The sequence below is a fragment of the Diplotaxodon limnothrissa genome, linkage group LG7, assembly GCF_057381915.1.
Source record: "Diplotaxodon limnothrissa isolate DT_005_m linkage group LG7, D_limnothrissa_male_GT1.1, whole genome shotgun sequence".
NCBI classification, from domain to species: Eukaryota; Metazoa; Chordata; class Actinopteri; order Cichliformes; family Cichlidae; genus Diplotaxodon; species Diplotaxodon limnothrissa.
The window spans coordinates 13,431,263-13,454,908 of record NC_140602.1 but is presented as its reverse complement, the minus strand read 5'-3'; the positions used below and the strand labels follow the sequence as shown (position 1 = coordinate 13,454,908).

Genomic DNA, 23,646 nt, shown 5'->3' with positions numbered 1-23,646 from the left:
CATTTAACCAATGATCTACATCCTCCCCATTTAGCTGGTAGCACCTAACAAAACTAATTCACTCACAAGTCTCTAAACAGTGCTTCTTAACACAACTTTAACTTAACAATGTTTTTTTGCTCGGAGTAACCCCACACCTTAACATAACAGCAATTATGAAAAATGCAAATAGAAAGCATCATATTTCAACATACTGACAACAAACTGATTACACCTAAGGTATCCTAGTGTTTTCCATTTACGTGTATCTTGGGTTGGGTCTGCAGATGCGACCTGCACGTGTAGTGTATGGTGTCTGGTTCACAATGTTCTGGCCGGGCACCTGCACAGCAGGTTGGGGCTGAGGAGAGGATGTGTTTTGTGAATCTTCGTTTGAGCGTGTGTGTGATTGCGGTGTGAGTGTGGAACTGTCCATTGTAGAATGGTTAGTGTCCTGGCACTCAGGGTCATAGTCATGGAGTGGTGGTGGAGGCGGTTCTGCCACTGGGAGGATGTGGCGGCGATTCCTCCTGTAGGTTCTTCCATCGACCTGAATGATGTAGGATCGTGGCTCCTTGCTCTTCCTTTCCACAATTCCCAGCTTGTCGTAGCCTTTCTCTGTCTGCACGCGGACCACTTGTCCTTCTTGCAACAGCTGTAGCGTGCGACTGGACTTATCATAGTGACGCTTCAGTCTGAGTCTTTTGTCGCGAAGTCGGTCACGGATCTGTCCTGTGTCTTTTGCAATGGGTGCCAACAGCTTGCTGCACACAGGAATGCCCGCGCGTGTCTGACGAGACATGAGGCGTTCAGCAGGGGAGCCTAGTTGTGTGTCACGGGGAATGTTTCTAAGATTTAGGAGGTCAAGAAACACATTGGTTCCATCTCGGTGAGATTTTTCCATGAGCTGTTTTGCACTTCGCACTGCTCTCTCAGCAAGACCGTTTGACTGTGGAAACTCTGGGCTGCTGGTTGAATGGGTGAAGTCCCACTGTTTTGCGAAATCAACAAACTGTTGACTAGTGTATTGTCTGCCATTGTCAGTGAGGAGCGTGTGCGGTGTGCCATGAACTGAAAAGTGTCTCTTTTGCTTGGAAATGACCGCTGCTGTGGTCAAGTCACGGAGAAGGTCAATCTCAATCCATCCTGAATAGGAATCTACAAGGACCTGGTATTGTTTTCCATGCCAGGTAAAAATGTCAGCAGCCACCGTTGACCATGGGAGGTCTGGAACAGGGTGCAGTTGTAGCGGTTCTCTCTGCTGATGTGTCTTAGTGCTGTTACACACAGTGCAAGAGAGCAGCTCTTCTGCGATGTCTTTTGACATTGCTGGCCAAAAAATGACACTCCTAGCTCTGCGCTTGGTTGCTTCGGTACCTGGATGGCCTTTGTGTACGATGTTGATGTACTCTTTGTGCAGGGACTGGGGAATGACAGTTTTGTGGCTTTTCATGATGATCCCATCCTCCATGCTGAGCTCATCTCTATATGGAAAAAACGGAGCCAGAGCGGGCTGTACTTGGCTCTCTCTGCTGGGCCACCCTCGCTGAATGACTGTGCTGAGCGCTTGTAGCACATCATCTTGTGCTGTGTGCTGTCTTAGCTCCTCCAGGCGAGCAGTGGAGATGTAGCTCACTGTCATCACTTCATAATCAGTGTGTTCGACCAGGCAGCGTGACAGCGGGGCGAGCGGGGCTCTTGCAAGGGTGTCGGCTAGATACATGTATTTCCCCTTTTTGTAGACCAGACTGATGTCGTAACTCTGTAGTCGCAGTAACATCCTCTGGAGCCGGGCAGGGGCGGCATGGATTGGCTTTTTCATTATGGTCACCAGGGGCTGGTGGTCAGTTTCAATGATTGTTGCTTTGCCATAGACATAATCTTTGAACTTTGTGCAGGCAAACACCACGGCGAGGAGCTCCTTCTCTATTTGAGCATATCGCGTCTCTGTGTCAGTGAGAGCACGCGAGGCGAAGGCCACCGGTCTGCCATTTTGCAAACACGCAGCGCCCAGCCCATAGCATGATGCATCACATGTCAGTGTGACTGGCTCCTTGACGTTGTAATACGCCAATACTGGCGGGCTGGAGAGGCATGATTTGAGGTGGTCGAAAGCCTCTTGGTGCTGTGGGAACCAGCACCACGCAGTCTCCTTGTGGGTTAGTTTCCTTAGGGGTGCGGCAATCTCACTAAGGTTCGGTATGTATTTCCCAAGGTAATTAACCATACCGAGGAAGCGCTGTAGCAACGTGACATCCATGGGCACCGGCATTGCTCCTATTGCTGTGGTTTTGGAGGGGTCTGCTTTTAGACCGTCCCTTGTGAAGATGTGGCCCACATATGACACTTGATCTAGGCGAAATTTGCACTTGTCAGGGTTTAGCCTGAGTTTGATCTCTCGAGCACGTGTCAGCACTTTTTTCAGGTTGGCATCATGCTCGGCCACTCTGTGTCCTCCGATGATGATGTCATCCACAATGACCGAGCACGGGTAACCGGCAAACAGCTGTTCCATGGAGCGCTGGAACACCTCACTGGCTGAGTTGATACCAAAGGGCATCCGCAGAAACCTGTATCGCCCAAATGGGGTGCTGAATGTGGTCAGCATTGAGGATTTCTCGACGAGCCGTATTTGCCAGAAGGAGTTTTTTTGCATCTAGCACTGAGAACACTGTCGCTCCTGACATCTGTGCTGCCACTTCCTCAACGCTGCGCATTGGGTGATGGGGTCTTTTCAGTGCTGTGTTGAGGTCTTTTGGATTTATGCACAGTCTGATCTCATGCTTGTCTTTCTTGTGTGCTGCCACCATTGAGGACACCCAGTCAGTAGGCTCGGTGACTGGTGTTACAACGCCGATGCGTTGCATGCGTTCAAGTTCAGCTTTGACTCTTTCTTGCATCGCGACGGGGATGCGGTGGGCTGGACGGACGACAGGCTGTACATCAGGGTCTAGTATCATTGAGTATGTGACTGGAAGTTCCCCCAGTTCATCACTGAACAGGTCATGGTATTGTGTGAATATGTGGGAGCTGAAATCTGTGCTGCTTTCTGTGCTGATCTGGTGGACCTCAGGGCTCATTTTCACAATGCCCATTTCCATGCATGCTCGAAATCCTAGCAGCGGTTGCACTTCTCTATCCACCAAAAAGAAAGGCAACGTGTGACACTGCTTCTTTAAGCAACAAGGGAGTGTAACAGTTCCAGTGGTCTGAATTCTCGTGCCTCCATAGGTAACAAGGCTCACAGGATTCTCTTGTTTAACAGTCTGTCTTCTGCCATTCACTGTTTCGAAAGTCTTGAGTGACATGACATTGCATTTCGCTCCCGTATCTACTTTCATCTCTGTGGGCACGCCATTTATGTGTATTGTGACAAATCCCTCATCTTTTTTATTAGCTTTAGCGTGGATGCAGTCAATCTGTCTGTCAAGCTCTACACCATCCACGTAAAACGTTTCATCTTGAAGTGGTGGCTCACTCACTGTTAATTCGTTCACAAGCCGCCTTGCAGTCTGTCTGTTAGGGGCTCTGTGATGGCTGCGTGGTTTAGACTTGCAGCAACTTTTGTAGTGATTCAGTTTTTTTACAGTTGTGACACTGTTGTCCAAATGCTGGACACTTGTCTCGCTTGGCTGCCTCCACATTTGGAGCAATTGGTGACAGTCTGTGGGAATGAAAGGGGCTTAGGCTTGTGCTTGCTGTTCAGAATGGGCTTTACTGCGTCGACACTGGTAGCTTGTGTTGCTAGTGTCTTGCTGTTTTTTTCAGTCATTTCGTGTATTCGACACACCGAGATAGCTTTAGCAAGTGTTAGCTCGCTGTCTCTTAGCAGAGCCTTTCTCAACGTGTCGCTAATGACACCACAGACGATACGATCACTGAGCATCTTGTCAGTGAGGTCCCCAAAGTGACAACATTTAGCCTTGATCTTTAAATCACCGATGAATGATTCAAGTGTCTCACCTGGCTTCTGATTTCTGGTGTGGAATCTATATCTTTCCATCGTCCTGTTGTGTTGAGGATTGCAGATTTCTCGAAATTTTGCCTTCAAACACTCTGGATCCTCTCTGGACTCAGCAGCAGTGAGTATCTCTCCATCTGCACCAGCTGCGCGAATGGCAGGAGCATAAACGAACGAGCGTTCTCGTTCAATGGCGTCTGGTCCAGCAATATTCAGGAGAATGTAAGCCCTTGTCTTTGCCGGCTTGTCAGAGTGAGCTGCGGCGATGAAAATATCATACTCCCTTTCAAAAACACGCCAATTCTCGGCAATGTTCTCATCAAAAACCAGAGGGTCAGGTCTGCAAAATCCGTCCGCCATGATGGGGCGACTTCTTTTCTCTTTTTTGTTTTTTCTTTAGCGGCTAATCCGACACAGCGCACAATAAGCAGTGCGGTACCCCGACAGGGATATAAACATACGCGCTGGCGTGACGTCCGTACCGTCTTCTGACACCATGTAGCACTCTCGTGTGATGCGACGAGCCAATAATCACTCTCGATGTTCGTCCGCTGTAAAACTTTTAATGCGTACTCCAGCACATGACAAAACACACAGACCGCACCGGAAGAACAAAACTCCCCCCACCATACTATTCCGGTTGGGCTAGTCCCCCACAGTTATGGCAGGTCTGCACAAACAAATATTGCTTGGTGATCATTTAACCAATGATCTACAGTATTTGTTTCATATTAATTTAATTTTTCATCTAATTGTTTATAATCTATTTGTGTAAGATTGTCAGTCCAAAGAGGGAGAGAGGAAAGAGGGGAACATGAGGAGAAAGTACAAGGTCAGGAAGAACCGGGTAAGAAGACAGACAGGGAACAGTGACAGGCACAACAGAAACTGTTAAACTGACAAAGAGAAAAAACCTGATTTTACTCACACAATCTGGAAGTTGTTTTCCCCCTATATTAAACCTGCTATGCAGAATCTGCAAAACCAACATAACATTATCATTGATTGGGGAGATTAAAATTAATGATATATTTTTATGTGGTTCAGCCACAACTCTACTTAAACCTCAGCCAGTAATAGGTAGGCCAACCTTTGGACCATCCGGTTGTCTGTATGACTGCCGCAGTACGTACATCACATTTGCACACTATCAGAAAGTGCCAAACAGCCCTGGTGGAGTGAGGAGCTGTAGAGAGAAGCAGAGTGCTCTGTTTCTATTCTAAAAATGTTTTAAGCTTGTTTCAAAAGATTCTGTACTGCAGCTTTAAATGTTTTCCAAAAGCACACATACACTTATCAGTGTTTCTCAAACTTTTTACAGTGTGTACCACCTGATAAAATGTCAAGCTCTCCCAAGTACCACTATGAATGTATGAAACTCATAAATCTTACAACACAAAATTAGAATTATTAAATTAGTAAAATTAGTATCAGCAGTAAAGATTTTTTCATACATTATATACATTCTACCACAGGCAAAGTTGCCTCACTTTCATAGTTTTTTATTAATATTTTCTAATAATTTATTTGTAATATTTTTATTCTGTTTTGGGAGTATTTTTTTATGTATCCAAAAAATGCAGTCAGTTTACTTTTTACTCACTATGAGCATCATCCATTATTCTCCCCCAGTAATTAAGGTTAGGATATGTATTTTTTTTAATATTCCAATTCATTCTTCTTTTCCAGCATTTAAATAACCTTTATCAGATTTGATGGTTTTGCTACAGACTTTTCAAAAAAGTGTTTTGCATTTCTTTCACAAATGTGGGGATTAAATTGTGTTTAAATGTACAAAACAGTGATGTCATGTTTTGTGACGAGGACCCAGGCACAGACTAATACTTACAATGATTTAAAAGTGTAATTTGTGATATTCGAGTTATTTAAGTAAATATCATGGCATTGATATGTAGTTTTTGAGATTTAAATAAATTATTATAAAGATTTATATTAAGAATTTTTCATTGCCTTTAGTGAGGTGACGAGGAAACAGGAAGGCAGAGAAATGGAGTTACATGAAGCAAGGGTCCAAAAGCCATGCAGCATAAATAACTGAGCTATTGAGAAACATCGACTAAAATATCAGTCATGTAATATGTAAAAGCCTGTGGTTGTTACTGTGCCATTGTTTTCTTGAGTTTTTTTTTTTAATTTTATGATCAAAATGTTAATGCCTCAGATGCATCTAGAGCTCACCCTAACTGAGGTATGTATCATGGATGCACAGTATCAAGACGGACAAGTATTCAAAGTTAAAATGGTTAATGATCAAAAGAGAATGAAGAGTTAATTTGTTTTGGTAGGTTTCTTTCGACTTAAGGTGAATATTTCCTATATGAGGTGCCCGTATCTGTACAGTATATTACCATTTCTTAGACCACGTGAGTAATGTCTGAAAAGTTACAAGTTTGTGTGAATGTATATATTTTTTTCAACCTGATATTAAATTTGTAAGTGAAACTTGCATGATTTATTGTAAATAGAAATAAAATCTTTTCTAATTGATGCTATCAGTACACCTTGAAACACACCAGCGTGTTATAAACTATCATCCTGAAAATATCATCTGTTTGAATTTGCACTGGTGTATCAGTGACATCAGCACTACTGATGCTGTAAGAAATAGAGAGATATTTTTTAATGCGTATCTGCTCATTAGATTGTTTTATGTAGAAAAGAAGGCCAGCTTTGAGACTAGGTCACAGGCTGACAAGAAACTGCATGTTTTTTGTAGAGTATGAGCAACAGACAGAGTGAAACTAAGTTCAGACAGACCTTAGAAAGGGGAAGTTATTGCAAGCTGCACAGGAAGTTTTAGTGCACAGGCATATTAATAGATAAGACACAGAAAAGTGGAACTTTGCCATATGAGGAATGTTGGTATCGAAACTGTGTGACGTGTAAAGTACCAAAATAATATATGAGACATAGTTTATGATTCTAATGTTAGAGATCCTGCAACTGGCGTTTGGGCTGTGCAGGGGTCTCTCTCTTCCGGAAGATGATTGAATAAAAAGAAATATAGATGTTTTAATACACTATGAGTCGGTTTTCTCTGATCTATCATGGGGACAAAAGAAATAGATGTAATAGGCATAACCTCCCAGGTAATGTTTTTATTGTCTCCGCCTTAGCTTGACACACCTCCCCACGGTGCAGCCTCTCACCATTTAGTCGAATTGTAACCTGCACTGAAGACAAAGTCACCTGTGCGGCAGTCCCTTTCAAACAAGGATATGTATTTTACAAAGGGTCGTATGTTAAGAAATCTTTTTCTTACCTTGATGGTTTTGTTCCTTTCTTTTGCTCTTTGGAGATTTGGCTCTGAACAGTCACCGTCTGATCTGCAAATACCTCCTCAGTTCTCAGCTGATCTGCCTGGTTGTTCGACTATTATCACTGGTGATGTGAAAGGTAAGGAAGGTGAATTAGAAAGGCTTCTGTCATCCAAGAAAAAGAAGAATGTTTTTTCTGAGGACTTCTACATTAATGCAACAGTGAACTGTCAGGCTTACATTGAAAAAAGAGGTTTCATCACAGCTCCTCTCAGTGAGGAAGAGAAAGATTTCCCCATTGCATACTCCATGGTGATCCATGACAAGATTGAGATGTTTGAGCGGCTTCTACGAGCTGTTTATGCTCCTCAGAACATTTACTGTGTACACGTGGACCAGAACTCCTCTGCATCATTCATGAAGGCTGTGGCTGCGATTGCTTCATGCTTTCCTAATGTGTTTGTAGCCAGTAAATTAGAAAGAGTGGTATATGCCTCGTGGTTCAGAGTACAGGCAGATCTGAATTGCATGAAAGATCTGCTAAATACTCACATCAACTGGAGGTACCTGCTTAACACCTGTGGGACAGACTTCCCCATCAAAACAAACAGAGAGATGGTGAGGGCACTGAAGCTTCTCAATGGGAGGAACAGCATGGAGTCCGAGGTGACTTCTGGCTACAAGAAAGGTCGTTGGCAGTATCACCACAATATCACAAAGAGTGTTATCAACACAAATGTGAGGAAAAGTGCCCCACCAATCAGCATCCCCATGTTCTCAGGAAATGCCTACTTTGTGGTCACAAGAGCTTTTGTGGAACATGTGATGGAGGACAGAGAGGTTCAGAAGTTCCTGGAGTGGGAGAAGGACACATACAGCCCTGATGAGCACTTGTGGGCCACCCTGCAGAGGATGCCCTCTGTTCCTGGGTCAATGCCCCAAAATGGGAAGTATGACATGTCAGACATGCTAGCTTTGGCTCGGGCAGTGAAGTGGTCGTATTTAGCAGGAGATATGAATAAGGGAGCCCCATATTACCCATGCACTGGTGTTTACAGAAGATCTGTTTGTGTGTATGGAGCGGGTGACCTCCCATGGCTCCTGAAACAACACCACCTGTTTGCAAATAAGTTTGATCCAGAGGATGATGATGTTGCCATAAGGTGTCTGGAATCAGTGCTGCGTTTCAAAGCTTTAGGTCATGATCCACTGTCCACTAGGAAAATGTGACCATTGAGTAATACTTACAATGAATTAAAAGTGTCATTCATTATAAGTGAAGTTTGCGTTGTTTGTTGTAAGTAGAAAGTCCTTTCTAAGTTACACCCGTAGAAGATCCTGAGTTTTATTTTTGCCTTTAGTGGTTAAAAAGATAAGAATGTTGGGAGGTGTTGTAACAAAGCAAAGGGGTCTAATGCCTTGGTTTTTCAACAACTATGGAGAATTAGATTTTTTCAGATCAGCAATAATTTATACTAAAATGTCAGTCATGTAAATGTAAAATCCCGTGGCTGTCACTGTTCCTTGTCATTTTTGGTACTTCTTTCAAGCCTTCTTGTAGAGCTGTTAATAGTTTCTTGTCAGTGAAACCTGTAATTGCAGTGCCATCTAGTGGAGCTCAAGTATGGCAGAAGAGACACGCAAAGGTGAAAAACATTGCTTAAAGTATGTCTATTAAACTTTCACAACAGATCATTTGAAATTCAAATCTTTTCTTTTTAAGTGTATTGTTTTTGTATTGTATTTTTTTTATATTGTATTTAAACAGAGGTTTCTCAAATTTTGTCCTTGCAATTACTAGGTAGTTAACTCAGCTCACATTGTCTCAAGCAAAAGTTTTAACCTAACTGAAAGCACATTTACTGCAGAACTACTGCATTAGGCTACATTTTTATTTCCATATAGACAATTAATAGCTGAGTGCACGTTGCCTTTTGTTTTTGTTCTTGTAAATTCTCATTTCCTGTTAAACATACTTTTGACCACTACAGAACTATTGTAGCGCAAAAACTATCTTGTTATTCCCAAAAATTTTGCATTACAAAAAAAAAAAAAAAAAAAAAAAAGATCTAAAACTAATAATAACAACAATAATAAAAGATACAAAGCAATCAGATTGGATCCATGGCTTTACTTTGAAGGAAATGAGAAAATAAAGACCTACATCCTTGGTTCAGATAGTTTCTTTCGCAAGTGTTCACCCCCAACAAGCAAAAACAGTACATTCAAGTGAGGGGCCAAAAAAAAAAAAAAAAAGAAAAAAAAAAAAAAAAAGATCGAGAAAAAGAAAAAAAAAGATAAAATAAAAACAAAGATTTCCTTTCCCCAGGCAGGATTTTAACAGAGAACATCAGCAGTGAACAGTGAACAAGATGCCATTAAACGTGTTCTATCCAATGCCACTCAGTGAGTCAGTGACCTAATACGCAGTTTAAAATCAGATCCATCATAAAAATATATTAATTTATTTCCTTTGACACCTTTTGAATATAAATATATAATTTTAAATGTAATAAAGTAGAACATGCATCAACCACTTGTAACAAGAGTGCCTCAAATAGTGTACATACACCAGTAGCTACAGGGAAACCAATGCGCTTAGTTTGACATGAGATACAGGAGTAAATAAAAAAGGATTAAAAAGTTTATGACAGCATGTGGACAAAGTGCTGCAGATCAAACTGGTTGACACAGAAATGCAGCACAAAAACAAAAACAGTTCCAACATGTAACAGGCAGCATCATGTCAAAAAGGCACTTTCTTGATGCAAAGAAGCCTCCAGTCCCATCACCCAGAAAACAAACATGAATGGCTGCAGTCCTCAACATTCTTCACCGTTCCTTTCCACGTCTCGAAGCGTGAGCCAGGTCACTCCGGGACAGTAGCAGCTGCGCTCTCCGTTTTGCCGTGCATGTCCTGATCGATTCTGCACACAAGTTTAGTGGTCATTAAAACTGTACAAAATCTGTAACACTATCAAAATGGGATTTTTTGGTGTCAGGATTATTTCTATACACAGGAATGTATAAAAATGATCAGACTCACTAGACCAGTTTGCCCAAAAAAAAAAAAAAAAAAAAAAAAAAAAAAAAAAAAAAAAAAATTTAAAACGCTAAAATATATACAAATCCCAATTTGTATATTGTATATACACATGTATATATTTTGTATACATGCAACTTCTTAAAATGTCTGATCAGTACAAAGATCAGTACCAGCTGTATCGTTAAAAGTTTCCTGTTTCCATTGAAAAGTGAAAAATTTCTACTTTGGCTTCTACTTTAGCAGTAAAAATACATTAAATATTGCCAGAAAAGCCTTTGTCTTGCTGAATACCATCTCTTCCTGAGTGGTCATTACTGAATCAACAATAAGCAGAATATTAAAACTGAAAGAAGTGGCAATTACCAAAAATCAGTGGGCAGCAGGTAAGCAGTGAGTCATGCAAAGAGCTGTGAGAATGAACAAACCGTGTGTTCAGTGAGAGCCAGTTACTAAACCATGTGAGGCCACGGCTGCAGTGCCACCAAAAACCACAGTGAGACTAAGGCGAGCTACTTCCTTACTTGACCCCATTCATTTGTACACACGAACAAACTTACCAAACACCAACCTCCTCAAAATAAGAGCCTGTTTTTCACAAGATAAATGCAAGTAAGTGCAACTTAATGCCCTGGCTTTTTTTACCTTAACAAGCAGCAACACATTCAGCTTCCTTGAAACCTTATCTTCATGTAGCTTGTGAAGTTATGACTTGTGACAGCAAGTATGAGCTGTGAGCAAGCACGCTCTGCGGCTTAAAAAAAACAAACAAAACTAAGTGCTGAATACAATTTTAAGGTAGCTTTGAGGTAATAAATGTAAATGCAATAGTCTTTTGGGGATGATCTTCACAAAAGTGGCTCAGAAAATCTATTTAGCTGGTTAAATAATCACCAAGTCACCTATTTTTTGGAGACCAAAAAATGTACTCTCAATCTGTTAATTAGGAAGGTAAATCCTGAATCAAATCAGATGAACATGTGGGGAGTTGAAGAGGAAAGCTGTTGATTCGGGACAAGCAGTAACTAAAAATCATCCAACTATGAAAATGAAAGAAAGTTAGGTGTCTTGGTGCATTTCTGAAAGCCAACTCATCATTTCTCTGTTAGTTTTATGAAATGCAGAAGATGCGGAAGCTGACCCTGGGTGAAAGTGCATATACCTTTTACGGCTTTTCCTATTTTTTTCCTCGTCAAACCTTAAGAAGGGGGCAGGGAAATCGGGTTAGGCAGAAGAAGAAACACACAGCCGACAGCAACCACACATCCAAAAGAGAAAAACATTTTACTGAGTTTCACTGAGTCAAGATGAGTTATTTGTGCTGCCTTTTTAAATGCCGTGACGATACAAGATTTGTCACGTGCAGAGCCTCAAAGAAGAAGACAGCATGAGTAATTTGTAGTGCAGCTCAATAATTATGCATATTAGCAAAGAAATGAAGACTACGATATTTAACAGCAGCTTATAGAATACTTACAAAACAACAATCTAAGCTGTGTATACACTGGAAGCAATATGTAGTGACGTGGCAATAAAACATTGCCATTGTAACATGGGATCATGCATATATGATGATGATAATAATAATAATAATCATAATAATAATAGTAATGCTTATGGGCTTTGGGCAGACTGTATCTCCTGTATAATGACGCAGTGTGCACATTTAGGTCAGTGGGACACAGCTAACTTACGGCCTACCCTTGCCACGAGGAAAACCACTATAATGCAACACAGACATCAGTGCTACAAACACCATACTTACTGTTTGATACAATCTGGTATGGACACATACTCCATTGGAACCAGGTCAGCAAGGTCTGACAAGCTGTACACGTACTTGATTTTCTGACTAAATTTGGAGCTGTGAAAAAGAAATCAGAAACATTCAGAATAAAGAGATTACACCACGAATGTCTTTGACTTGTGATTACCTTTTTACATTACAGTTACCTTATGAAAGGTTTGGTGAGTGCCAGCAGGGTGCGAATGAACCAAGAGGGGTGTACGATTATCAAGGATTTCAGATTCTTCCGTAGCCTGTACAGAAGAGTGAGGACAGGTGTTACGATCTGATGCTTATTTGTCTGAAGTGACCCAAATATCTATGTTCTCATATTGTCTGTCTTTTAAAAACCAGTTTTCCAAGTTGTGCAACTCACTCACCTCCTATCAATCTGCTGATAGCACTTTCTAAGCCAGCCAACAGTTGGCATCTTCTTACGAGAGGTCGCCCCGTTTAAATACACAATCATATAGTTCTCAGCAACCAAAAGCTCCAGTGTGCCAATGACGTACCTGAAACAAGAATATCGCATTTGACACAGCTCTCTAAAATGTGCGAAGGAACTAAATTTCAAATAAAAACTCACTTGAATAAATTCTCCATGATGTATCTGTAATTTGGCTGATTGCTCTCCGGCATAAAGCACACAGCAAACACAATTACGGCATTCAAACCGTCTCCATAGTAACCTGCAATGAGAGATTCAAACGCCACAAAGTCATTTTTAATATTTAAAAAAAAAAAAAAAGGAATTCATACTGTGAATACACACAAGCTGATTGAATCATGTCAAACGTGTACCGGCAATACAGTTTATTCATCCACTGCTGCTACCAAAGAACCGATCGGATAAAATATGAGCCAATCATAACATTGTTTTGGGCTTACTGTGTCTATAAGATTAATTAGCATGCCATTTGTTCTTTGCTCTGGTGGGAGGAGCCAGACTATGGCTTTGATTGTGTCATCACTGGATTTAACCGTTAATGAAGCCATAATCTTGCGAATCAACGTTTTGTAAAAGTGTAACCTCTGTGATGAAAGCTTTTTAAGCCTCAAGCTGGGGCAGATATACCTAAGTGTCTTTGTTGTCAGATTTCACCGATGACTCTATAAATGTAGTTTTCATGTCCTGGCTGCAGCTGGAATTAAGATTAGGAATCACTCATAATTTATTTAGAGAGGCCCTTAAAAATAATACTTCTAATAAGTACAGTGAGATGCTGCCAAATTGTATGTAAAGTTTCAAGACTTGCTACTAGAGGTACTTCAATGGTACTGGCCTCCATGGCTGATGACTCTCTTGTAAGGTTCAATGGCCTTCATGTCCACTCTGTGTTCCTGGTCTCCAATACGAAGCATCTTCCAGCGTCGACTGTCTTCCCTCTCCTCTGAGGCCGAATACTCGTGAACTGACTCCACGCCTTTCTGTAGTAGTTCTGTGGGTTTTGGCTTAGGAAGATCATCTGAAGGAGAAGAGGCAAGTTAAACTAACAACTTGAATGCTGCAAACTTAACACATGATTCAAATCAGATTCCTTTTGGTCAAATGTGATACAATTTTGAGATCACTCGATAATTCGTATTTTAAATTTCAAATCATATGCACATTTATTTTCTTGCTTTAATCTTGTGTATCTTGAGGGATGTTCTTTCTCTGAATCAACACCAACATTCACATCCTCAATTCCATACGCTCACTTCACTTTTTCTGGGGAGAAAATTCATAATTTCCTGTAGGAAAGCAAAAGCAAAACACACTTCTACTGTAGAGTGCTGCATTTGCTCAAATGCCCAAGGATATCTGAGGATCGTTTGTAAGATTTACAGCATAGCTGCATGATGTGCAGAATGTCAAGTTCATCATGCAGACATCAAGGAAAGTACTCACATGATCACATGATATCAAGCATGCAACAAGCAAATCAAAACTTATGAAACCGTGAGATTAAATCAAACGGACAAACTTGAGTGTGTTTTCTGTGAAGAGGACCAAAATGTTCTTAATTTAATTTAATTCTAATTGTCTGGTCTCATGTCTTGTTTGATTTTGGAACAATATAACTTAATACAAGTTTAATTTAAGTTTTATGCTTAAGGCATTTACTCTTTTATTACTGTGTTAAGCAACTGCGGCAAATCAATTTTCGTGCAGAGATCAATGAAGTTTTCTTGTTCCAGTAGTTATTCTCTGAAATTTGAATGCTTTTAAATTGTGACTCACTGAATAACTGATAATCAAACAGGACAAAATGGCCAACAATTTCACCATTAAGTGATAACCTGCTATTGTTTACTCAAGCAGGAACAATTGAAAGAAAGGGGGAGATGAATCAAATATATTAAGTAAAAATGAAAGGGTATGAAATATGGTGGGGAGGAACAAACCAAACGAACAAAAATGAAAAACAAACAAAAAAACATCTTGATTTGTTTGAAAAATAAAAAGACAGCTGTCCAAAAGATCTTACCACAAGGAACAGAGAAACCTGTTGCTGGCCTGCAGCCTGTTTCCAGGCAGAGAATGGAAACAATTCTTCCAAGTGAAAAAGAGGAAGGCAGCAGTGTGGAAACAAAAAACAACAAAGCATATTTTAACCACACTGCAGGCAGTCAGCTGCCTAAGCAAACCTGTAAAAAAATACAGGAAGAAAAAAAAAACAAAAAAAACACATGGACGCAAGAACCCAGATATTAAAAAAAAAAGACCGGAGAACTTCTGTTTGTTGTGAAAATAACATCCCAACTAGACCTCATCTAAAAGATGATGTGTAACATCTGCCTTTAAATAAGCAAAGTGAAACAATGAGGGTTAAAGGATAATACCAGAAGTACCAGACCAATATTTTTAATTATTTTTAATTATATATAATTCCTACCTTCCCATTCAAATTCATTGCTGTTGTCCGAGGGCGTGTCCATGTCACTGAGGTCTAGCTCTGTGCTTTCATCCAGCTCGTCAGAGAGAAGAGAACCTTCACTGCGGTCAAGAGTGAGACTGATGTCTGGAGCTGCAAGTTTTTTCTTAGTCTTCTTGCCATGATTCACTGCGTAGCCTAGGGTAGGATGTCAAATCAATAATGATTATACGGTCTACTGTGAGAACAGCTTTTTGAAAGGTTCAAGCTTTTTCAGGTCAGAGATAACACAGTGATTACATGTGGTGAGCAGTTCTTTTCTGGTGCGTCTCTTATTTAAGTAGGGATTGGAATCATGGGTTGGTAGGAAGAGGCATTTTAACCTATTGCATAGGCAGTATTCTTGTTGGTACTTATTTTAATGTGTGTGTGCATTTCAACTAAAAGTGAATGCAGGGCTTTTCATTTTGACAGTATTTTTAATGTGCAGTCTTACCAGTTTTCCTTATAAAAGAAATTATAAAAACTTTCTACTGCTAATACCAAAAAAGATCTATTTTAAATTGGTATTTAAAGACAGAAACGGAAGAGCAAATTTAAGAATTTATGGAGGGAAAATATCCAATAATAGTTAGAAATATGCACTAAAATATGCTATAAAAATTATTTTTTGAAACTGGCTCAGAGAAATTAGTCCATGTATTCATACTGGGGAAATGAAACTACTGTAATGCTCTATTTGGCAGATTATCCAAATCATCAGTAGCTTGTTCAGAATGCAACCAGAACCTTCACACATACTTGTAAATTTGAACATATTACCCAAATTTTGAAGTGCCCCCAGTTCAGTACGGAATTTACTTTAAAATGCTTCTATTAGTTCATAAAGCCCTCAATGGTTTGGCTGAACAGTAGATCTCTGACTTCCTCAGTATCTATAACCCAATTAGACCTCTCAGGCCATCAGGTGCAGACATTTTAATGGTTCCAAACATCTTGGATATTTGGCACACAGAGCAGCAGATGCAGATGGGGATCGAACCACCAACTACCTGATTAGTAGATTAGCCTGCTCTACCACCTGGCTGTAGCTCAGCACAAAGTGTGTGTGTTACCTTGTATTTCTTTGTCAAGTTTTTTTTATTTTTATCTTTTATGACATTGAGTTTACATGTCATGAAATGTGCTATATGAATAAAATTGAAATCGACATTAATGATATTGTTTATATACTCATAACAAAAAGGAAATCTCTTTTCCAAATTTCTATAGCAATGAAAGCAGAACTGACAATGCCAGGGATAATGATTACTAAAGTATTTAATTAGCTCCAGAGCCAGTTTAATACTATGCTTTGGTACTTCACAGAGCTTGTTTATGAAAAAATACTTTTCAAATACTTTGAAGTTCAGCCAACACTAATGTGAAGCTTGGCTGGTATAGAAATTAAGTGACACTTTCAACATTACAGTCTTTTAAAATGGAAATTTTGGTTTCAGCGAACATCATTCCACTGCAGCTTGGCAAAGAAATATCACGGTATAATTTGAAGCATGTGCGGTAACGATATATATATCGCGATATATTCTTTTCTTCTGTATAACATATTTTTACACACCATTGGGCACACTTAAAATCATTAAATTTTCTCAAAGATCAACAGTGTGCCTTATGTATGAATTCTGGTTGTGGTTACCGACCTCAAACAGATTTTATGTAGTACATGGCGCGCAGAAATCTGTCAAAAATGTTTCAGTACGACTTTGGTAAGCTATGAAGGCGCACCGCTTGATGGATTGCCGGAGCATTACGGCTGCCGTAGTGAGGAGCCTTGCGGAGTAATCTGGGTTCAAAACTCTGTCTGCTTCAGGTCCCAAAGTCAAACAAACACTGCAGCATCACTGAGAGTTAAAAACTGTCTAAATTCTTTCACCTTTAATAAAATGATCAGCGTTGCTGCTTTACCAGGTGTAATAATTACGTTTAACATCCAGGCATCCATGAAAACAGAATTTATTTTTAACAGAGTTAGAAGTTAGCAGGAATGTCACTACCCGATCCGTACCGGAAACCCGATCGGTACCCCGCATGCGCGAAAGGTTTCTACTTCCGGTCGTAGCGTTTTACGATAGTTATGGGTCAGAGTATCTGTTAAGATGTTAAGAATAACAAGTATATCTTAAAATGTTTGCAATAATGAAGCATTTCAGTACAATGTAGACAAAAACGAAAAATAAAAAGAAAGTTACGGATCAGGACTCCCCGATCCTTACTGCGCATGTGTAAAGTCTGACCGTACAAATCGGGTCTACCCGATCCGTACCGCGCATGTGCAGATGTTTTCTTTTTCTTCTGTTCGTTTAATGGTAGTTTACTCCCCAGTGTACGAGGATACCGCCACCTGCTGACGGAGCGAATAAACCCTATTATAGGGCAGCACGGTGGCACGGTGGTTAGCACTGTTGCTGCACAGCAAGAAGGTCCTGAGTTCAATTCCACCATCAGGCCGGGGTCTTTCTGTGTGGAGTTTGCATGTTCTCCCCGTGTTTGCGTGGGTTCTCTCCGGGTACTCCGGCTTCCTCCCACGGTCCAAAGACATGCAGCTTGTGGGGATAGGTTAATTGGATAATCCAAATTGCCACTAGGTGTGAATGTGTGAGTGAATGTGAGTGTGAATGGTTGTCTGTCCTTGTGTGTTAGCCCTGCGACAGACTGGCGACCTGTCCAGGGTGTACCCTGCCTCTCGCCCTATGACAGCTGGGATAGGCTCCAGCGCCCCCCGCGACCCTGAAAAGGATAAGCGGAAGCGAATGGATGGACAAACGTGTGTTAAATCTGATTTAGCGATAGTCGAGTGTGTTTATGCTTGTCTGTGAGGAGAGGATTGTTGGAATAGTGATGATGATGTGCGCTATCACTGTCAATTGTCAGTAAACACTTAATCTGGCTGATGAATCTACACGTGAGATATTACAAAGTCTGCATTATTAACTCTGTAATTAGGCGCCATTCTTCTTATTTTACGGCGCTGTTGCTCAATCGGGGGACGCTCTCTGTTGAGGAGAAAAGCATGAATTTCTTTGTATACGGATTATCCATTGTTTAAATGTCCCGGGCAGTCGAAAATGAGGCAGAGCTGTTGAGAAATGCTAGGAGCTAACTGGGCGCTAACCGTATCATTCAAATATATTGAATGTCGCAATGTTGGCAAAGAGGGGAAGTGACGGAAGATTTGCGCATGCGGGGTGCCGATCGGGTTTCCGGTACGGATCGGGTAGTGACAAGGAAGTTAGCTCGCTAGTTTCCACCTAAACATGATATTGCATGTTCTGACTGAGAGATCTCTGAAAAATTCAAACGTACAGCTCTGCTGTCATTTCCAACATAAATGAAGACAGAAAACTAAACAGCAGTGACTTTGTAGGGTTACTGAAGTTGAGCTAGCTGGTATATAGTGATGTGCTACGTGATCGCTAGCAAAACAGCTACGTTAGCATAACATTAGCACAGTGAAGCTGAAGGATGGCTGTTAACTTTTTTCCACTCGATAAATGTTAACGTGAGGGTTTCTGGTGGTTAGGGACATATACAATCACATGTCGGGATGCTGTAAACGGACCAAACTTCAGTCAGGAGAACATCTGAGATAATCCATTCACAATACGAGGTTAGTCATTAATATACTGCAACAACATGGAATAGAGCAGCTGCGAGAGAATTCAGCAAAAATTAATCAATGGTACGGAAGTCTAGGAAGTGCAGTTTTTGGCTTTCCCCGTATTCCAAAAGTGCTTAGTCTCTTTGCTATTACCGTCGCTCGACATAATTTGCAGATGATATTGTTTGCAGCCGCTGCGATGCTTTCGACCAAAACAGGCGCAGCTTGATGACACCATCAACATTCGCTATCGCAGTAAAGTCAAAATCTCTACCGTTGGCCAATTTTATATTGTTTCTACCGTATACCTTTTATACCGCCCACCCCTACCTGAGAGGATTTTGTACTAAAAAGACCACGTCAGAAATTACTCTTTTGATTTGTAAAACTCAGACTGCTCAGGCCTCAGTTTCAGCTGAATGCACATGAATTGAAGATCAACCAGTATCTCTTTTAACTTCCATATGGCCATGTGCATTTTAAAATGCAAGAACTTTGTTCTTCAGTGTTCTGTTTTTGACTGTAGCAATGCAAAGAACAGTATTGTGTTTTCATTACCAGAGTTTCCTGCCTCAGAAGCTTCTGCAAAAAGCTCATCTTCAAGCTCCTCTTCCTCTGGGAGAGGCCTAAGATTCATACAAAAGATAATGATACATTCAACAGATTCACGGTTAATGGGACTTTGAAAAACCCAAACATGTGATGCAAAGCTATGAAGCATGATATAAGTGCGATTGAGACAGTACCGTGGAAAGTCCTCATCCTGCCACTCTTCCTTAAGTTCAACTCCTTCCATTCTGAGGCGGGCTTCTGTTGTGGCAACTGACTCTTGACGTTCAAGGCTGGGAATGAAAAGGGGAAAAAGGTTGAACAATCTGTTATGGTTAACAATCTCTAACTGCTTGATTGTTGTCTTGCACTTGAAAATGTATCAAGATCAGGAGGAGGGCAAGCGGAAATTATCTGTGAAATCCAAACGTGTAATTGGGCATCTTAAAACAATGACTTGTTTAGTCTTAAAATGATTAAGGGGAAAATGCAGACGCACTCCTGATGTGCTGAAAGTAAGGCAATTTTTGTCCTTGGGCTAATACATCATCAATTAAAATCTTCAAAAAGTCAGTGTATAATAGGTACACTTGGCTACACAAAAGCACATGAGCATACACTGTACGAATAAAGAAGGAAGAACATCTGCCATAATAACTGGATTTATTCGAAACAAATCAATTCGATTTTAAATTAATAAGCTGACAAGTAATTTTACTTAAGCTATACTAATGCAAAAGGTACCCAACAAACCCAAAAAACAAAACAGTCCTCTAATACTCAAAATGCTGCCAACTTAAAGAACCAATATACGTTTACAGGTCTGTAGGTCCAAAATAAGGGTTGGCATTTTTGAGTAATTTTTGACCCCCAAGAACTGTAAGGAGGTGAAAAATATCTTTGACCCTTACAATGAAGGCACCAGAGCCTGCAAGTATTGATTCACCCACCAATATTACTTATAATTGCAAAACTAAAATCTTCTTTACATATCACTACTATGCATGTGTCACATTCATGTTTATTAAAGGAAATAATATCTAAAATATTGAACTCATAAAATAACTAACTATTGGTATTGATCCTAAAAATCCTATATCTGTCAGGCTACGTTTTCATTGCCAACAAAGTAGAGCAACTGTAAAGTGTGGGGTAAAAAGATTATGGAGATAAAAGCATGTTTTTGGACTGTATATTCAATATTGTGGCTTTTAATGATTAAAGCAACCTAAAAGGAAGTTTATCCTCATTGCCTGTTTTCAATTAATAAAATGTCTTAACATGAGACAAAAGTAATCATATGAAATAGATGTTTGAAAATCTCAGTTTCAGTAGCTTCTTAAAAAGCTTACAAGCTTGTGCTAAGGGCTTAGTTTATAAACCGACTGCTCACCAGTGCAGACCAATGGTATCTGTATCCATGTTGTACCAAGCTCCCTTTGATGCATTAATCATATAGACTGCGGAATTTGTACTTCCAGACACACAAACATTCTGGGCATTCAGTACTCAACATTTCATAATATGTCAGTTTAGCTGTCTACTTGTACATGGTGCTAATCCTCACATTACATCTGAAATCCAACTGCTACAGGAATGTAGTTTCCTGAGAGGGAACCATTGCAATCAATGCAAATGGAAGCATATAGAAAGAAATTAGCTACATTAAAAAGTCAAAAGGAAAAGATGACAGAAATTTTAAAGGTGTAATTATTATACTGAGCACAATAGAGAACTGAATTAATATGGATATCAGTGGGGGATGGTTCAACTATGGAAAAACTTTAAAGATGCAATGCTAATTTGTTTAAATAAAGCTCAAGGCAAAAGTAAATGTGTTACCAGTTAAGAAGTCATTTTTCATATTCATAATTTCAACATAAATGAAACAAATACAAGATTATTGTAAGTTTATCATTCTATCTACATTTATTTTTGCTGCGTTTTTCTGTTTTAGTTATGTGAAGGGTTGAAGTCTGTTACCATTCTTTATAGCTCCCTCCAAGTTAATATTCACAATACTTAGTTTAAAAATCCCTCAGGGGTGCAGAGCAAAGTGCACTAATGTCTGTAGAGAAAACCTTCAATTTCACATCTTAACAAGTTCAGAAGTTACCGTAGGCAAACCTTTGTAAATGACCAGTTTGGCTAAACTGAAACAGCTTTTTCTGAACTTAAGATCTGCAAAGTAATCTGATGGTCCTGAATTAGTTTTGGGATGGCTGGTTTCCAACAGTTTCTGGCAAGATGTTGAAAACAACTATTTTTAGAGCAAAGTACCAGTGCTACAAAGACGTAGATGAACTCTGAGGTTAAATGATGACATTTTTGGAAGTTAACTCCTGGACAAGCAATTTTCAAGATTACTGCAAAAAATGTAAAATAATAAATAAAAAACACACCTATAAGTACAATGTTTTAGAGTATCCACGCCATGTCAAGTTGCTTATTTTTTCCTGCATGAAAAAAACATTACTGACAAATATCTAATAAGAGAAATGGAATGAAGACACAAGAGTGATTGGCTCCCAGTAAGCAATATTTATTGACAATAATAGTTAAGGATAGGTGGCTTGTCAATTCTGAAATCCATAGCTTTGACACATCTTTCTGCAGAGGATCGATGTTGTGCTAAAAAGTGACTCCTGATTTTTCCATGTTTCTTTTTTAATATGTAATATGAATTTTTAATGTCAATGAGACTTTCAACCTGAATAAATAAAAGGACATAAAAGTCACTCTTCCAAAAACTGATTTCAGTTTCTACCCTATGACAGGGATGCTTTTCTGGCTGAAAATGACTTCATTCATGAGAGACATGTCTGAGATATATTTCACAGACTGTAGGCCAATGATACGACGCTCTTTGGCACGCCACCGGAGCCTATCCCAACTGACACAGGGCCGTCAGACTACGCTATAACCAATACAAAGGCAGATAAACAAACAGTCACATGTACACCTAGGTCCACTTTAGAACCACCGACAAAACTATCGTTTGACTCTGGGAGAGACTAAACCATATCTGTGCTAATTTTCTCATAGTTTGCTTCTATGTAAGGAAAACACAAAAATGTCTAAATACACACCTTCCAGTGGCTCCAGCTGGTGAGCGTGGCTGGGGAACGCTCACCGGGGTAGAGCTTTTTCCTCGTTGCTTCTGCACATTGTCTGGAGTCTTCCTTTCTTGTGGCGTACCGCTTGTTTTGGTTAGACTGTCTTGAAACTCCTCTTCGCCCTTTTCTGCAGCAGAAGCTGTGCTATTTTGCAATTCGTCTGTTTCCTCGTCATCGCCTTCTCCCGATACACCGGATGATGACGGGCTGGAAGTCTGTCTGTTTCCCAAATCCTCAAGAGTCCTCCTGGGTGTGACAGTATCTGGGCTGCTATTGTTCAAATTCATATTACTTACACCCTTCAGCACCGCTTCACTCTCAATCACATCCGATGCCATAAGTTTCTCGGTTGTCCCGGTGGTACAGCAGATCAGAGTTAAAGAGTCTGACCGTGAAACGCTTTAATCACCGTTCAGCTCCTTGACCAACTCAACCAGAAAGAAAAATCTGACTTACACAACTTCTTTGGAAGTTTGTGGCTAACAGGATAGCTCTCGTCTGCTGCACAGCTAGCCCAGAGACGTGGCGCTAGCAGCTAGCTATGCCAACTAACAGCATATCTCATTAACCAAACAGTGTCAAATATCACGCGAAGTCTACAGATAGTCACCTTTTCTAAATGCGTCACGGTGTTAACTCAAGAGTCCTAAAGAGTTCTAGCTTTGCAGAAGCATAGGTGCGCAGTTATCCTACTTATCAGTTTCCTTCCTTCCTTCCTCCAAGTCCAGAGGGCTCTCCGGTGGACGTAACACATTCAGTCAGGCTAGCTTTGGGGTTAGCAAAGTTTAGCCACGACAAAACAAGCTTTGTATTCCAATTAACGCTGTCTATGAGCCAAAAAAGAAATAATTCGGCAGTCATCAACTACAGCTCAACGTAAAGACAGTCTTTTCTTGGACCCATGTTAAATACAAAGACTACTTCCTTTTAATTTGCCGACACACGAACCTCGGCAACTAAACGGCAGAAGTTAACCGTTTGCTAACAACGCCTTGCTCTATCATGGATATGCATACAGTTTATGGTCAGCGGAGTTGCCAGTTGTGTTTCCTGCAGATTCTTCGGCATAAACGACACAGTTTGTGGTCACGTGTGATTTATGAATTTATTTTTTTGTGTGCAAGCACACAAAAGCACGCCAAATTTCATTAAAATGTCATTTTGTTGCACTGTAAGCTTTTCTTTTTACTGCCCTGCTGTGACCACGAGTAACATAATGATATTCTATTTTCAAAACTGAAACTTCTTTTTGAGTGTCCCACATAAAATAAAGTTAGCAAAATGTAGATTATAAAGTATGTAATAATAATGATAAGAAACAAAACAACGCAATATACCTAAAGAGTTAATCGCTAAGACTGCTCTGGTCCGTGGAAAACGAGCAAATCTGGCAACCCCTAATAGCAACGGCCCTTCCA

The 23,646-nt window shown here is 40.2% G+C and overlaps 2 protein-coding genes across 3 annotated transcripts; one reads left to right on the top strand and one right to left on the bottom strand.

Moving 5' to 3' along the window:
* Positions 1-7,179: 7,179 nt before the first annotated feature.
* On the top strand, positions 7,180-8,448 carry LOC146627895 (beta-1,3-galactosyl-O-glycosyl-glycoprotein beta-1,6-N-acetylglucosaminyltransferase 3-like). The gene has a single exon (XM_085359232.1). The coding sequence runs from the start codon at positions 7,180-7,182 to the stop codon at positions 8,446-8,448; it is 1,269 nt and encodes a 422-aa protein (XP_085215358.1).
* A 1,095-nt stretch (positions 8,449-9,543) lies between these two features.
* bnip2 (BCL2 interacting protein 2) lies at positions 9,544-23,218 on the bottom strand. Of its 2 annotated transcripts, XM_085359230.1 has the most exons (11): positions 22,202-23,218; positions 19,310-19,405; positions 19,122-19,189; positions 14,927-15,103; positions 13,331-13,513; positions 12,634-12,736; positions 12,428-12,559; positions 12,215-12,301; positions 12,027-12,125; positions 11,424-11,459; positions 9,544-10,145 (listed from the first exon to the last, which is right to left on the bottom strand). In XM_085359230.1, the coding sequence occupies exons 1-11, from the start codon at positions 22,564-22,566 to the stop codon at positions 10,088-10,090; spliced, it is 1,404 nt and encodes a 467-aa protein (XP_085215356.1). In that variant the 5' UTR covers positions 22,567-23,218; the 3' UTR covers positions 9,544-10,087. The 2 variants fall into 2 exon arrangements, with proteins under 2 accessions (XP_085215356.1, XP_085215357.1); XM_085359231.1 differs by lacking the exon at positions 11,424-11,459.
* Positions 23,219-23,646: the final 428 nt, after the last annotated feature.